The sequence below is a fragment of the Gekko japonicus genome, unplaced genomic scaffold, assembly GCF_001447785.1.
Source record: "Gekko japonicus isolate JY-2015 unplaced genomic scaffold, Gekko_japonicus_V1.1 scaffold199, whole genome shotgun sequence".
NCBI classification, from domain to species: domain Eukaryota; kingdom Metazoa; phylum Chordata; class Lepidosauria; order Squamata; family Gekkonidae; genus Gekko; species Gekko japonicus.
The window spans coordinates 1274728-1291419 of record NW_015168657.1 but is presented as its reverse complement, the minus strand read 5'-3'; the positions used below and the strand labels follow the sequence as shown (position 1 = coordinate 1291419).

The following is a 16692-nucleotide window of genomic DNA, read 5'->3' as shown; positions in this document are numbered from 1 at the left end:
AGTTCAGCTCATGGAGCTGATCAGCGCTGGCTGCAGTTTAGCAGAGTTGGAAATGTGAAAGCAAGAAGCAGGCTCGATTCTCCCCCCCTCTTTCTTTTTTCTCTCTCTGTCTTCTCTCTCCCTCTCCCTCTCTCCCTCCCTCCCTTTCTCTCTCCCTCACACACCTCCAAGCCACAAACCCCCCCACAGCAATCATGTATTCTCCTCTCTGTCTTACCCAGGTAAGAAGCTCTTTGGATTCATCTGGGGGAGGGGGCTGCTGGGGTTGTGGGTGCTTTGCGATGAGGTGTGTGTGTGTAAGGAGCGGGAGGGTGTAATCCCGCTTGCGGAAAGTAACTTTCTTTCCCATTAGGTTACATAGCTGCTTTCGCACGGCCATTTGTATAGACACATGGCTAATGGCGCCTAGTTATTAAGGCTTTAATTAATATTGGGGTGTGTGTTTATGTTGGGGAAAGGGGGGGAGATAGTGGGGTTGTGCTGAAATGCAATGTATGTGTGCGCGCGCGTATGTGTTTAGGACGATCTGCACGTGTTAAGCAGTCGCAGCCCCATTACATGCTTGGTCATCTGAAATCAATACTCACTGCTTTTGCTTCCGAGGTGATGAATGCATAGAAATGGAATAACACAAGATACAGTTAGGTGCTTTCTGTTTGTTTCAGTGTGTTTTTAAAGAAAAAGTACAGCATTAAGTAACTGCGTGCTGCATGCGTTCCCTCTCCCCCTCTCCCCCCACACGCTACTAGCGCTGCATTGCTTCACCTCCGTAAACTCCTCTCACACTTTTTTTTTTGTTACCAGTGTTGGGTTTGTATAGCTTGAGCGTTTGTATTTGAGTCCCGGGCGGAGAAGTAGAGCTATCGAGATGCATTCCACCTATGCCTAGATCTTCCCCTTCTATACATTACACCGGGCTTTGATGGATAGCTAGAGCTTTAAGTAATCCACATTGCGCTGCTGCTGCTGCTGCTGCAGCCTCCTGCATTACCCTCTTTTCCGTTACTCTCGGGCACACAACACAGTTCGGGATCCTCGCAGTGCGCTGCAGCCGTCACACCTCTGCCCAACTCTAGCCTCAGCAGGCTCCGAAGGGCAATCCCAACCCAGATCTGCCTTCTTGGCTGCCTTGAACGCGCCTTGTCACTTGCTCGGGTGTCACGTTTGCCTAGGGTTGTTTCCTTTGGGAAGTTGGGTTTGCACGTCCTGCCTGGAGAAAGCGGAGGGCGGGGGAAGGAGCTTTTTAAAAAAAAACAACAACCCAGAAAGTTGCCTGATCCCTTTTGTTTGCAGCGCAGCTAAGTTCCTCGTGGGCTGAAAATAATTTCAAATGTGATTTCCCCTTCTCTTCCCGCCTCCCCAGTTCTCCCTTCTCTGGTTGCATTCCCCTGAATCTCAAGAGTTATGTGCCTGCCGCCTGAGCGGCACACATGCAGGCAGTCCTGGGAAACTGCTGCTTCTGAGCCCAGGAGTTCGGGCAACTTTTCTTTCTATCTTCCAGTACTCTCATTGCGCTGGCACCCTCTCTGCCCGAAGAAAACTCTTGCACCTACAGTTTTTCAGATAACCCCCCCCCCCCCCACCGGATTTCTTTACACGATTTAAAACCATAAAGTGTGCCCTGAATAGTGTGTGTGTGTGTTCTAGATCTAGTTTCTTTTACCCCCCACTCCCCCCCCCTCGGTAATTTTGGTGAGGGTTTTGTTGCTTTTCTGTCTTAACAATGACGGTTGAAAGTTTCTATTGAAACTCAAAGTTCTGCCCTTCCCACTCCAGTACTTCTGACTGGCACAGACTTGCAATTACACACCTTCAGTTATGCAGGACGTGATGTTGGTTTCAGGAGGAAACACTTTGGGACACAGACCCCTGGATTATTTCCTGTCTTTGTATGAGTTTTTCGTTGTATTTGAATATTTATGGAAGGGGGATTAAACAGGACATTTTCAGAATGTCAGAGTTTAGGTACAGATCACGTTTGGAAGTTAGTAGCTGGCCAGAACCCACCACTGTCACCTTTAAGAATAAATTTGTGGTTATAGCAAGCCAAATCGCCACAGAATGCATCTTGAACATGCTACTAATCTTAGTGGTTGATTGTCTGTGGAGGATGCCTCTAGTTTATATTTTGGGATGTTATAGAACGTGTGGCTTTCAAGATTAACTCTAGTGAAAGTTTTGCTTACTTATGAAGTACCTAAATCAAGATCTGTTTACTGTTAATCTACCTACCTGGGGTAGCAAAGAATGTTTGTATCTGTATCTCATCCATCTCTGCCTCTCCCCTACTGCTGGGTTGCATTTTGATACTCTGATTTGTAGTAGGCCTTATTGTACATTACGAAGAGTTCAGTTATATTTTCTTTTTTGTATTCACTATTGCTATCATAGAACCATTATGTTACAAAGTGCTTTTGCCTCCTCATTGCACATTTTCAACTGCTGTTTAAGGATTTTAAAAGGTGTCTTTTCACAACTTTCCAAGACATACTTACAGCTGCGGAATCTGGCTATATATAATCTATGAACACCATCACTGATAAAGAGTTAAATAGTTTTATTAACTTTCAAAACTTATGTCTTTAAATTTGTCCAGTGTGAATTAAAACCACAATAAAGAACAGTCGCTTCCGTTGATGGAACTGGAGGCCTAGCAGAAAGTACCTGTTAAGGCATTGTTTACTTACTGTCCTTATAGATGTGATTTACCTACTTTGCAGTCTATTAAATACTGTTTGGACTTAAGAGTGTCAGCTCATAATAGATGGACAAGGAAATACAGATAAAGCTAAGGTTCATAGAAATCTTAACACTATGATATTTTACATAGCTGGCTAACTTTGAAGTACATGAACTTCAATCTATTGTTTCCATAGATTACAGGAACAAAATATGTTTATATTCAAAGAAAAAAACCCATTCACTTCTCATTTTTGTAACTTCTTTTCTGATTCCCAGGCAGCTGGTTTTTCAAATATGCTTCTGTTTTGTGATCCAAAATTTAGCCACACCATTGTGACAAAATTCTATTTGGATCACAATACATATGAGCAGCGGAAAGGTATATATGTTCACATGTTCAGTTTTTAATGTTTTTTCTTTCTGTAAATGTTGTGAGGCGCATATGTGAAGGCTGTGATAGTTAAAACAGTTTTTAATTATAAGGGTGAAAGATCTTTGATCAAACTTTTGGAGAACTTTTTGTTCGATCTTGTCATAGGAAAAGGAATCCACTTTTCTTTCTTTTTTTGTAGTAGCTCTTTTTGTAGGTTGATCTGTGGTTGTACCTGAACACTTTTAAATACTCCTGGAAACCTTGTTGATTCAAGAACTTTGGTTCAAATAACACTGTAGCACAAAATATAAATCAGCCATTTCTCTTAGAGGTGGGTATCTAGTTTTGTGTTTGTTTTTGAATATCTTTGTAGTGAAATATTGGAGGGTTGATCACCCCCCCCCAATAATGTACTTGACAGTTAGTTGTGAGCTTTTTAAAGTGGAGCAATTATCCTTTCATACATCATTCTGAGATCCCATTTGATTAGCAGCCCTTATATTAACAATGATCAACTGCTTAACTGTATCATCGCTGTAAGGCCGTTCAGTGGCTTTTGAGGCTTTTAGATGGATCTTTTAACCATCTTCCCTCATTCAAAAAACATGATGGTCCCAGTTTTAGAGTATAGAGCAGTGGTTGTATAATTTAAAAGTGGACACTGAAAGGTGGTAAACATGGAAGGATTAGTGATTAAGTTCTTGAAAATGGCAAGTTTTCACCATAAGATTTCAAGTAGTCGGTTACTTTTGGAATGAATAACTTTAGGGACTATTTCATGTGTCACAGCAGATGAGCATTCCAAAAGGCCCCTTTTGTGCTCTTAGCTATTGTGTGTCTGTATGTGCAAGTGGAAAAGGCCTCGAAATGTGTTGTAGCAAGCTTCAGAGTTCGTGCTTAGTAGCAGCATCTACTGGTAATCTTTTTGTTTTCTTTTTTGTAAATGTGGTTTCCAGATCCAGCTACTCCTGTCTTTTGTCATCCTGCTCTCGTAGTTATCAATTTAAATGGCCATTATTATAATATTTATTTTGTGCTTTTTTGAAATGTAAAAATGTGGTTTTCTTTTAAAGGGAGGAGTAAGGAAAAGTGTCATTTTGCCATATATTTATTTTATATGTTAACACCATCTGAACTGTCATTTTGACACCTATTCCTTCTATTATCACTACAGTTATCATATTTTGTTTCTAAGAATTCTTTCCATAAAAATCTACGTTACCCTTTGTGTGTTATATCTGAGGTACCATATACAGCAGTTAACCCTTTATAGATCATAGCAGAGTTTAAACATGTGTTCCATATTGTGAGTTTTTCAGATGGTATAGTTGGGATTTTTTCCTTTACCCCTTTATTTGCCTGAGCAGAATACCCAACTTCAAAGACATGCTAAATAAGGATGCTACTTTGAAATAATATTTTGATAAAGGATACATGTCATAAACCAAGAAGTATAGGAAAACTAGAAAAGAAGTTGCTAATGTCTTTAGTACGTAAGAATGATCACTTAGGCACAGCAGAGAGGTTGTGCCCCCCCCCCCCCAATATACAAAATTGTGTGCTGGCAGTGATTTCACCTCTTACAAAGCCAAATCAGTTCAGTGAGAGAAACAGTAACCTTTCACAGGCGCATGCTTGAAGGATCAGATATTTCTATACATGGTTTAGTAGAAATCATATACATATGAATAATATGCACAAATATTATAGTATGACTTGTGTATCTTCTGTAGGAGGATTTGCTAAGTGAATGCCTTTATTTAAAAGTTTACTTTTTTTTGTGCAATATATTTATTGACACGGGAGAAACGTTGAAATAACTGATTTGTTTCTATTTTTTTTTAAATGTTATGTATAAATCCAGGTAATGCTTTCGGCAAGAATAATGGGACTTACTGGTTTTTCAGAAATCACATTTTAAAAAATTGTAGCAAACTTAGGATTTAAATCTTTTTTCAGATATAGTCTACATTTGAGCTTTCCAGGGTTCACCCCTCTTTTTTATTTAAATGAAAGGGTACTGTAGTATATAGTTTTCAGTTCACAGTATACAATATTTATTTCATAGACAAAGGTCAAAAATCCATATTTGTAATTTTAGGTTGTATTTGTATAAGTTTTAGAAATCTGTACACTGGTTTGTTCACACTAATCAGCTATCAGATAAATACAGTCAATTTAACTGAACTATTAAAATACAAATTGCTTCTTGCACATATATTTTTGGGAGAGTTCTTTTTGTACATCAGGCTTTTACATATCAATACTGGTTGGCATCCAAATGTTTGAATGTATCTAAACTGGCAGGTACATGCTGACCATACCATTTACACCAGGGTCAAGGAAGGAGTAAAGAAAGATGCCTCTTCTTCGCAATTGGATTAAGGTCACCACAATCTTTTTGCAGCCCTTAGATCATTGATTCTGGAATTTTCCTATTGACTTAATGGGTTTATTGTGAAGTCAGCAGTTTAAAGCTAACAGCGTAACAACTTGATCCTACTACATTTACTTTGAGGATGCTCCCATGGATTTTAAAAGGATGTGTTTCTGAGTAATTGTGATTATGGTTAGTGTGCCGAGGTGTTTCCTGTGCTTTATTTTGTTTTGTGATTTTAGAACGTGGCCTAGTAAAAAAAGAAAAGAAACATAGGTTCTTGAATATATTTAGAGTCTACCTCCTTTTTTTTTACAGGAATGTGCAGTGAGAATATAAATGCTCATGTTTTTACTCAGAGTAGGAACTGCAATGATTTAGTCTTTACCTCTAATGACTTTTTTGTTGCCTGTCTGTAAGTTATGTTACATGTTAAGGAAGCAAATAGACCTTCATGATGCCAACCTGTATTATAATTCTTCATTTCACTTTCTTCCAGGATGAATTTCATCCTTTCATTGAAGCACTTCTTCCCCATGTCCGAGCATTTGCATATACATGGTTCAACCTACAAGCTCGAAAACGAAAATACTTCAAAAAACATGAGAAACGCATGTCAAAAGAGGAAGAGAGAGCTGTGAAGGATGAATTGCTAAGTGAAAAACCTGAGGTCAAGCAAAAATGGGCATCCAGGCTTCTGGCAAAGTTACGGAAAGACATCAGGCCCGAGTATCGGGAGGATTTTGTTTTAACTGTCACAGGGAAAAAACCTCCATGTTGTGTCCTTTCCAATCCGGACCAGAAAGGCAAGATGAGAAGAATTGACTGCTTACGCCAGGCAGATAAGGTCTGGAGGTTGGACCTTGTTATGGTGATTTTATTTAAAGGTATTCCGCTTGAAAGTACTGATGGCGAACGCCTTGTAAAGTCCCCACAGTGCTCAAACCCAGGGCTGTGCGTACAGCCACATCATATAGGGGTTTCTGTTAAGGAACTCGATTTATATTTGGCATACTTTGTGCACGCAGCAGGTAAGTGCTTTTTTCTGAATTTTTTTCAAACTTTGCATAATTTATTGGATTTTTGAAGTTAATTGTGTAATGGTTAGGCCAGTCACTACCGTTCTTGAAGTCTACCAAGATTATGAGTCGCATAAATGTGGTTGAGCAGCATAGCTGTGATAGTGTTTTGCTGTATAACATATGCATACTCTGTAGCATTGTAGGAGGTTGATCACAGAAGAATGGCTTCTTTATGCTATAACCCAGTGTGCTGCACATGCAAACCATTTTCAGATATGTTAAACATCAGCATGAAGACCAAAGGTTTAGTAGGTAATTTACCAAATATTGGGCAACAACTGGTCAGAGGAATCAGGATACTGAGAATTTCTTTTATTTTCCTAGATGTATTCAAATTTGACTAAAAGGACTAAGCAAGAATTTAACAGACATAGTCAAAAAGAAACACCTGTCTAATGTAAGCAGAAAAATCCAGAAAATTTAATTGTCACCTGTAGCGAGAGTATGGTTATTAAACTACTAGTCTGTCCTTTAAAAACAATGTGGTATCCATGAAAATGGAAATGAGTTTGCTAATGTAATACACTGTACTGGACCTATGAATATCAACATACCTGAGAACAGATAAAAACTGTTCTTGAGCAAAACTATGCAATTTGTTGATTTTTTTTGGTGCATGCACATGGTTTCTTACTTTAAGCAAATGTGTAGCTTTTGAGCCATTAGGCCTAAGATTGGTAATAGCTTGACCTTTCAAAGCAACCTAATGGTCTTACTGGAATTCAGCCATGCTGAGATTTTAGTTTGGATAGGATTGAAGAGTGAAACAAGATTTAATACACTTAATAGTACTCATGTTGTTAAACTGATGCAGCTGTATTTATGTACTAGCATTTTAGGCGGTAGGTATAGTGTCGGCTATTGGGCGATCTAATGCGAAAGAGCTGAATTCATTGTTGGTTGGTTGTCTTGTCATTGTACTACTATTATTGGTATTAGGAGCTTCAACATTTTTGTGCCATTTTACCGGATAGGTTGGTGGACTTTTACTATAAAATAGTATGTGATGTAGAATGTATAAGTACCCTGAAAGTGTCTGGGAGTACTGGTAAAGATGATTTTTTTGGGGGGAGAGAATGTGATATAGAGGCTGTTTTTCTAGTTGTGCCGTATTTTATTATAATCAAGTACAGTACTACAATAGACTGTAGTCCAAACTGCATTGTAGGCTTCTCTTTGAGGCTGCATAGGTGTGCTTATGCTGCTTTGAAAATATCGTGAATCTATTACAGATTTAATATATGAATTTCAGGTTTAGTTCTAAAGCCATGTTGCACACTATTTTTCTATACCTGTTGACTCATATCGTGACTTTTATGTTGATGTTATGTTTCTAATAATCTATTTATTGAATTTAAAGTAATCATTACATTCTTTAAAAATACTCAAAGTATTGCTGAAACAGTTTATTATTGTAGCAAGCAATTTTGTGACCAGTCCTTTACCTGAAAGCTGAACAGCTAGTTGATTATAAAGTCATTAATTTAATAAAGTGTACAACACAATGTAGTTGGAAAAGCAATGAGATGCAAAGCACATGAAGAAAATAATCATTGCAGATTGGCCTGATGTAATCAGCTGTGTCCATTATATTCCTTTTTTAAAAAAACCAAAACCCAATGTTTTTGTGTAGGCTGTTATTCTTACTGGATTAATACTGGGGAATAATGACACTGCTAATGAGAACCTGATTAAACTTTAGAATATCTTAAAAGTTTAAAAAGCTAACTTTTAACTGAATTATATTTTGAGTCACTTTTTTGTATTCATATTTGCAGGTCTTGTAGGAGATAAGCTGCATAAATTTGTTTTATGCATTCTAATTCTTGTTTGTCAATGTATATGAATCATTTTTTTGAAAAGCTCTGTATTGTAGAAATATGTCAATAGCACTATTGTGTAGCTATTGTTTGGATATACAAAACATAATTCATTGATTAGGCCACCTTCATTGGGGGTGGGGGTGGGATGGTTGTTTCTTTTTGGTTCTGATGTATCCCATCATCCTTTGTCATACCAGCATGTTGGCCAAGTTGATAGGAATTGGTTCTCACAGAGCCGCAGTAATGAGAACTTACTCTGTATGCACAACAAGAGAGTTACAAAAGGATGTCTTAAGGGCTCTTTGTCTTCAGTTATTCTTGATTTGTTTTAAGAGATTTACCATCCTGTTATTTATGGTTGGGATCTTGCCAGTATAAATAATAGGTACATTGGGCAACGTGTATATAGCTGAGGTGAAGAGAATTTGCAATAACCCAAAGGCCTGCAAACAGAAAACAATGTTTTTGTCTACATTAACATTTTGAGAAGTTGCCAGTTATGGCAGGAGTTACAGACTCCAAAACGTGCTTCCAGAGATGTGCCAAAACCATTGTGGCCTTTCACCCGCAGTGCTATTATGTTGTGATTTGTTCCAAGACACTTTACTTCTCAATGATTTGTGCAGCAGGATGTCCCTTTCCTCCCTCAAATATAACAATTACTTAGTCGGAGCCAACCCTCTCTTAAAGCAGACATAGGCTGCAATCTTAAGAATATTCTACTGGGACTAAGCCTCACTGAATAAAATGGGACTTCTTTATTTCTTAGGATTGCTTAGGATTGCTCCCAGAGTCATCTGCAAGAGAACTTGTGCTCATATTTAAATGTTTCTTCTTCCAAAGTAGGTTGATCCTTTAAAACAAATCATTCTCCTAAGGAAACAGCATAAAAGCAGGGATGTAAAATTTGGCAATAGGTGTGACCTGCTGCATTTGAAGGGATCCTTAGGGAAATCAGCATTTGTGGTGATGAGAGGTGACCCAAATGTACTGAAGTAAAAACACTAGCCTTGATTTGTTGTTTTAAGTAAAAAGGGAGATGCAGAATGTTGCCATTAACTTTGGGTTGCTTTTCCCCTTTCAGTTCTCTAGCTGTGTATCAAATGACAAGTTGAAACTATTGTGGCCAACAGTATTCTTTGTGGGAGTATAATACTGAAGTAAATTTATGACCAGTCCTTTACCAGATGATCTGTATCAGAATCTGCAATATACTAGGCACGTGGCAGGGTCACCATTTAAGTTGTTAGGGTCATAACCTTCGCCACCAGCCATTTGACCTTTGAGATAAAGTTAACCTTTGTTCATTAGTAGGCACTCAAGCGAGAACTTTCTTGTTTTTTTACTGCAGCACAGCAACTTTAGCTAACATGATCACATTGTAAAAAGGGATTCCTTGCTCAAGTAGTTGGGTTCTGTGAGAGCTTAAAGATTTTTTCTATTTGTTTTCTGAGGCTTTTTCTATTGGACAAAGCTAGCTTGTGTTTTCTTAGGCTGCACAACATTGGATGTTTTTGACCATCATCTTTTATAGGCAGGCATTTAACCCGCTTAGCAAGTACTCATAGTGAAATACCTTTTTTAAATATAAACTTTCTGAAGGATGTTTGAAAATGCCAAATCAATTTTTTTAAAATCTGCCCATGGTGTAGTGTTTGATTTAAGTTTTTTACCTATAGATCTTATTTTTCAATAATATTAAGACCAAAGTAGCAGCAAGGTCACTTTCGTTTTTGGTAACTATGAAAATGTATTTAATTTTCTGGATAAGTGATTGTGCAGTAGACTGTATATACAGGCTTCAGGTTGAAATAAACCAATAATATGTATTGTTTTGAAGGGATGAGGATATTTACCCTCAGGCTAATAAAAATGCACCTTAAAACAAAGTGTCACAGTAATGAAGCACAGTGGTATACCTTTGAGATATTGTCAGCCAAGTGTTTTAAATCAGAAGGGTACTTATCCTTTTACATTATTATTTTCTAGTACAATTGATTTTAACTGGAGTCATTTTGTTAATAGTTACAGACAATTTGATGATGCTTAGCAGTATTCTGGAAGGTGTTGTAGCAATATTTTATTCTTCAAAGCTGTTACGTCGTCTTACAGTCCTTGAAGTTGCCCCGCAAAAAGTGTGCAACTTTATCATTTAAAGTAAGTTTATCATGTAAAGTATCTCAATTGTCCCATAGTATTTCCTTGACCATGTGTCACTGACAATTTTTTCCTCATTATTTGGCCTGGAAAAAAAATTGTTTCTTTTTTGTAATCCAGCATTTGTTGTTCAATTTAAATAAAAGGGGGAAAAGCCCTCTCCTAAAATGATGCAGTTGCATTGGGTTTTTGACCCCTGTTGCCATTCTATGGCAATACAGTTCTCTATAATTTGTTGATTAACCAGATGGCTGTGGTAACAGATTGAGAACCTACTGCCTACTGCTCAAAACCAGGTGTAAAATCAATAAGGTTCTTACATTTTCCTCCAAATTAATCTGAAATGCCTATTAAAACTGTGGGTATTGGATAAAACAAGATCCACTATAAAGATAATATTCCATATTAAATGTATAGTGTATATCAGTGGTGGTGAACCTATAGCACGGGTGCCAGAGGTGGCACTCAGAGCCCTCTCTGTGGGCAAGCGTGCCATCGCCCAACCAGGCCCAGACCATCATTAAAGTGTCGAATTCTCTGCCAAATAATTTAAAGCAAATTTGGGATTGCTTTCCTTACTTTGTTTGGATCATCTTAAATTAATGTATGAGTTGTTTTTTCTAAAGTAAAACCTCAGTATTCGGGTTAAATTGCTATGTTGGCACTATGCGATAAATAAGTGGGTTTTGGGTCGCAGATTGGGCACTCGGTCGCTAAAATGTTCACCGTCACTGGTGTATAGCATTAACTATGCTGGATCCCCATGACTGAGGTCATACTCTGTCTGGAACATAATGCAACTATATCAGATCAAGGCCTGTCTGGAAGGACCATCTGCTCTCATACTATCTAGCCTGCCTGTTAAGATCTGCCTCTTCCAATCCTCTTTCTGTGCCCTGCCTTCAGAGGTTAGGTGGGTGGCAACTAGAGACAGGACATTTTCTGTGGTGGCACCTCACCTTTAAAATGCCCTTCCTTTGAGGGTTGCCTGGTGCCTACATTTTCTCTCAGGTCAAAACACATCTTTTATCCAGGCTTTTAATTAGGTATTTTATCTTATCAGCTTTTTAATGGCCTGCTTCTGTTTAATGGATAGTTCTTCTGCTGCTTGTCCAATGGCTTGTTTCTAGTGGCTTGTGATGTGGTCTTATTTGTAAGCCACCTCGAGTAGGAATCTGAAGAAGTGGTATAGAATATGCTAAATTAATAAATATCTAAACATTGATCATTCAGATGTCCATTCTTATCTAGTTTTACTGTGAATTCCCAAGTAAGCTCCTATCCTGTACCATCCTTTTTTGATGTAAATTTGTGACTACTCAACAATGTTTTGGATGTCTTCACAAGTCTAGTGAGCAAGGAGAGATGTGTGAGCAGAGCTTTTTATCTTCTCTGCACAGTTGTAGAGTATTCACAGTGTGATTTGCAATTGGGTTATGTTCATACGGCATTTTCCCTAACTGCAGAACATGAGGCCACCCTTAGTGATGCTGATTTCCTTATATCCACCAGCACCTCTTTATGTATGCATAACTGGGCATACTGTTTGATAGAACCCTATTCAGATGTTACAGTGAACACACGTACATCCTGCATGAATTTGTGTAAATCTGTTTGTAAGAAAGACCCATGCGCATTCACTTTGCATTTGAAACCATAAAAGAGTACCTGGATAAATGTGGGGTTTGTAACATATGTTCAGCAGTACATATGTTGAATGTAACATGAGAATTACTCAATGCACATAGAAAAAATAAAGTGCACACTGTACACAGAAAGTTCATGTGTTCTTGTGAACATGTTTGGAGCATAGGGCAACCCAGAAACAGCTATTTTTATTTAAACATGTGCTTAATTTTAGTGGGATTAGAGGATACCCAGGTTCCTCTGAATTTCTATGCTATATAAATGCCACAGTATAAAAATGTTTTTCATGTATACCCTTTTATAAAGGTTTTCCAAGATAATCTGTGTCAGTTTCTGCTAAAGTTTTTGAGTGTTGTTTTATATTGTTTTAATCTGTAGTTGAGGAAACTATATCAAATGTCTTCCTATGGAGAGGAGAATATAAGCCTTTAAAGTAAATAAAAAGATAAACTTGCAAAAAACACAGGTTGCTCACTAGACCCATCTTACACCCTACCATTTCATTCCCTGTCCTGCCATGTAAGAAAGGGGGGGGGGAATGCAAATCCCAGCAGCATAGTGGTTGAGGGAAGGAGAGGGAGGAGACGTACTGACTGATATCAAAAGTGCCTTCTATCTAATGAGATTTGTAAGGGTGTCTTTTCCCTTCAGAGAGTGATAGCTGTCAAGTTAGATCTGTAAGGTTCAAAGTAAGAATAAAGTTGTCCAGAGTATTAAAACCCCTCATTTTATGTCTCCCCTCCCAATTGTTTCTGCTGGTCTGGCTATGAAGCCTCTTGCTTTCAACTCTCTTGAGTTGTATAGTTGAGGTTCTTGTTGTGGTTCCAGCATACCATTTCAGAATCATCTATGTTCTGTTATTGTTAAAGATCCCTCTTTTTCTTCTAGTATAGGGTAGGTGTAGTTATAGTGTTTATCTGGGGACAAGCTTCTGTTTCTCAGGATCTGTACATTCTTGCTAGTTGCTACTATATTTCAGGATTGACTCCATTTTGCCAAGTACATAGACTGTGTGCTGCCTCAGGACTCCTCTCCCTATTGTCGGAATTTCCTTCTCATGAGTAATGACCCAGCCAAATTGTCCCACATTTCTGTTACCATTGCTATGTGTATATCCTATTCTAGGCCTGAGTGCCCAATCTGAGAATCACTGCTTTATGGTACGCTGTAGGAAACAGATCTCTGCTGATCAGTACTTTCTGTCTTGGCAAGCAGAGAAGTCAGTTTCTTTTTGCTGGCTGTGATAGGCTCTAGCTGACAGAAGCAGGATTTAGATGGGGACAACTGCATTCTCCCTGCTGTTGTAATTGAGATGGTAAGCATCCATGTTAATTTGAATCCTAACGGTAGTGGAACTTATGAGTATTTGCTATATCACGAACTACTGGCATCAGTTCAGTCATGTGGCTAAGCTTACTCCTGTCTCCCCAAACAGAAACAAATAAAACTGAGTATTATGTAGGCTATTAATATTTCTTTGACTACTTTAAGGTGCTTTCAGGAAAGAACTGGCCCATAATTTGAGGGCTATTTCTTGTGTTCTGTAATAGGTGATATACCCAATCAAAGAGAAAAGAAAACTCAAAGCTATAACAAGGGAGAAAGAGAATAGTTTGAATGGAGGTTATACTATTTGCAGTCATCAGGCTTGTTTGATGATGGTAAAAAAAAAGATGGTAAAAAAAATTGCCCAGTGCTACTAGCTAGTTACTGTACTTTTATATTTCCTCTCTTTTCCATCCACTGATGAATAGCATTAATTTAAATCTATTTAAGGTGCATGTGGGAGAAACCACACACTTTGTTGTGGTCACTCGTGTACACAACAGGGCTGGATGCTTCACTTGCTGACTCAAGGAGACCTGAAACACTCTGTTAGCTTGTCCAAGTCTTTCTAAGGAAGCAGTGTTACACATGAATGCTTCGCAAATGATAATAATGTTGCAATGGCTTTTTACTTCTTTCCCATTCCCGCACAATTTAGACTTGGGTGGTAAATTGGAACACAAAGGACAGCGTATGCGAGTTTTTGTGAGAACAGCCATTCTGCAGTTTTTGATTGTGGTCATGCCATACTAGCTGCTTATGATAGTGTTAGGAACTTAGGGCCCAATGAGGTATAGTGGGAAGCCAGGGGCATTTAATTTATGTGCTTGCCCCATTCTCCTGTAAAGAGGAAATAGGGTGTCTGCATTTTATATGGAAACAATTGTACCACTGAGGGTACCTATACCTAACCCCACCTTATTTTGCTGTGCTCTGTTGCTTGAAGAACTTTTCTCCCAGCCAACTCTGATACAGGAAGTGAGGTGAGCTGAACAAAAAAGTGCTTAAAATAATTCATAGTGCAGCAAGGTGGGGAGAAGAGGCTGTAGCTCTCCTCACATCTATGGTTAAAAAAATAATTACACACACCAGCCCTAATTTAGACGTGAATGGGTGTAACACATGAATAAATAGACACAAATACTCCGTCATGTTAAGTTTGATCTTCAAAAATCTGTGTGGTTATGAATGGAGTGTACTTGTATAGTGTAGAATTTTAGTATCAGTTATGTTAGATTGTAAAGATTCATATTTTATTCCCCCCCCCCAAGAAGAGTGGAGTAAGTCATAGGGTTATCAGCATCCGGTTCACTTGTCATCAGGGCTAGAGAGTTAGCTGGTTTGAAAGGAGCAGATTCACATAGTCAGGTGATCAAAGGATACGTTTGGTCATAGTTTGATTAATGTGTGGTTTACAAAGGAAAGCCTGAAAATATGAGAGGCTGCATGTGCCTTTCTGGATGTGTTTTGGTAGCCAGGAGATGGGATGTATATTCTGAACATGCTGCTGCCCTCATGCAAAGCCTCCTGCCCTATTTTTGCTGTTAGGATTAATATAGTATAATAATTATTTAATACCATGTTTTGATCTTCTTGGACTGCAAGAAGATCAAATCAGTCAATCCTAAAAGAAATCAACCCTGACTGTTCCCTGGAAGGCCAGATACTGAAGCTGAAGCTCAAATACTTTGGCCATCAAATGAGAAGGGAGCACTCACTGGAGAAGACCCTGATGCTGGGAAAGATTGAAGGTCAAAGAAGACGGGGACGGCAAAGGATGAGATGGTTAGACAGTGTCATAGATGCAACGAACATGAAATTGAGCCAACTTCAGAGGTCGGCGGAAGACAGGAAGGCCTGGCGTGATCTGGTCCATGGGGTCACGAAGATTCAGACTCAACTGTGTGACTGAACAACAAAAAATCCTATGTTAAATCCTGTTGGTGAGACAAGATGATATTGGCTCTGGTTATTCCATTGATTTTTTTCCCTAATGTGTGTGTACTTTCTTGTGGGATTTCACAGAGCTCTGTTCACTCCCCTCTTTTATCTTGATGAAGATACTAGGAGATAAGATTTGGAGTGTAAAGTGGTTAGTATCCTGACAACACCCAAGTCTCTATTACATTTTCATCTTATCTGGGGAATGGGATACTCTGGTCTTGTGTTGGAGGGCAGATTTTGGAGTGAATGAGGGTGAGGCTGGATATAGACCAAATGGAACTGATAATGGTAGATGGCCCACATGATCTGAATCAGATTTTGTTGTTGTTGTTCTGCTGGTGTCTTTGCTGCCTTTAAAAAACTGAAGTCCATATCTTTGAGCATTCCTTAAAGTTATCTATTTGGTAGAGGCGCAATGGCAGTCTTGTCCAGAAATGCTTTTTCTCATTGTCATTTGGTGCTCTGGCTCTGCCTGGTTCTATAGAACAATGACAAAGCAATAATTCCCAATTTATTTTTAAATGGGAGAATTGAATACTGTAGGGTGCACTCTATGGGGCAGCCCTTTAAGATTGTTCAGAAACTGTATCTAATGCAATATATAGCGGCTCCCATTTTTGTGCTGACAGCATGATGAGAGTACAAAACATCTACATCAGTTGCAATGACTGCTATTTAGTTTACTAACACAGTTCAAGGTGTTAATGGTTGCATATACTGCCTAGACCTGGTTATCTTACATATTGTCTTGTCCCACGATAGCGATGTTCAGTAAGATATTCAAGTCTTGAAGTTTTGCTCAGGGCTGGGATTAAACTGTGGTTTAGAAACCTGGCTTGTGTACAAGAAACAAACTCCACTTTGCCCAGGCATCTGCAGTTAGATGTCACAGCAAACTGGAGTTTGATTCAAGACTGTTGAAACGAAGAAGCATTCAGTTCTCATTGAGGAAAGAAGGGAGGGAGCATGGCCACATGTTGGGTTCATGCCCATCATGATGTCTAAATTCAGGTACTGTTATCTTGTGTTTCCATAATCAAACAAGAATGCAATCCTGCATGTGGTTAGGTCACTTAAATCCTATTGAAATCAGTGGGAGTTAAGAAATGTAACTGAGCAGAATTGCAGCCCTAACGTTGTGTTACTATAGTTGTCCTTTCCAGTTGTTTGCATATTATTTCATGAGCAGTGGTCGGGATTTACAGAAGACTTAATTGTAAATATCTAGACTTGAGAGGACTTCTTGTATAAAGTGTAGCACTGAACATTAGAAAAGTAAAT

The 16692-nt window shown here is 38.6% G+C and overlaps 1 protein-coding gene across 2 annotated transcripts in view; it reads left to right on the top strand.

Moving 5' to 3' along the window:
- The first annotated feature begins 44 nt into the window (after positions 1–44).
- NFIA (nuclear factor I/A) overlaps positions 45–16692 on the top strand; it is a 493567-nt gene continuing 476919 nt past the window's right edge. Inside the window, exons 1-2 of one of the 2 annotated variants that reach the window (XM_015415228.1) lie at positions 45–221; positions 5932–6463. In XM_015415228.1, the coding sequence (XP_015270714.1) occupies positions 195–221; positions 5932–6463 (559 nt within the window). In that variant the 5' untranslated portion in view covers positions 45–194. The remainder of the gene's footprint in view (positions 222–5931; positions 6464–16692) is intronic. The other variant, XM_015415229.1, reaches the window with a different exon arrangement.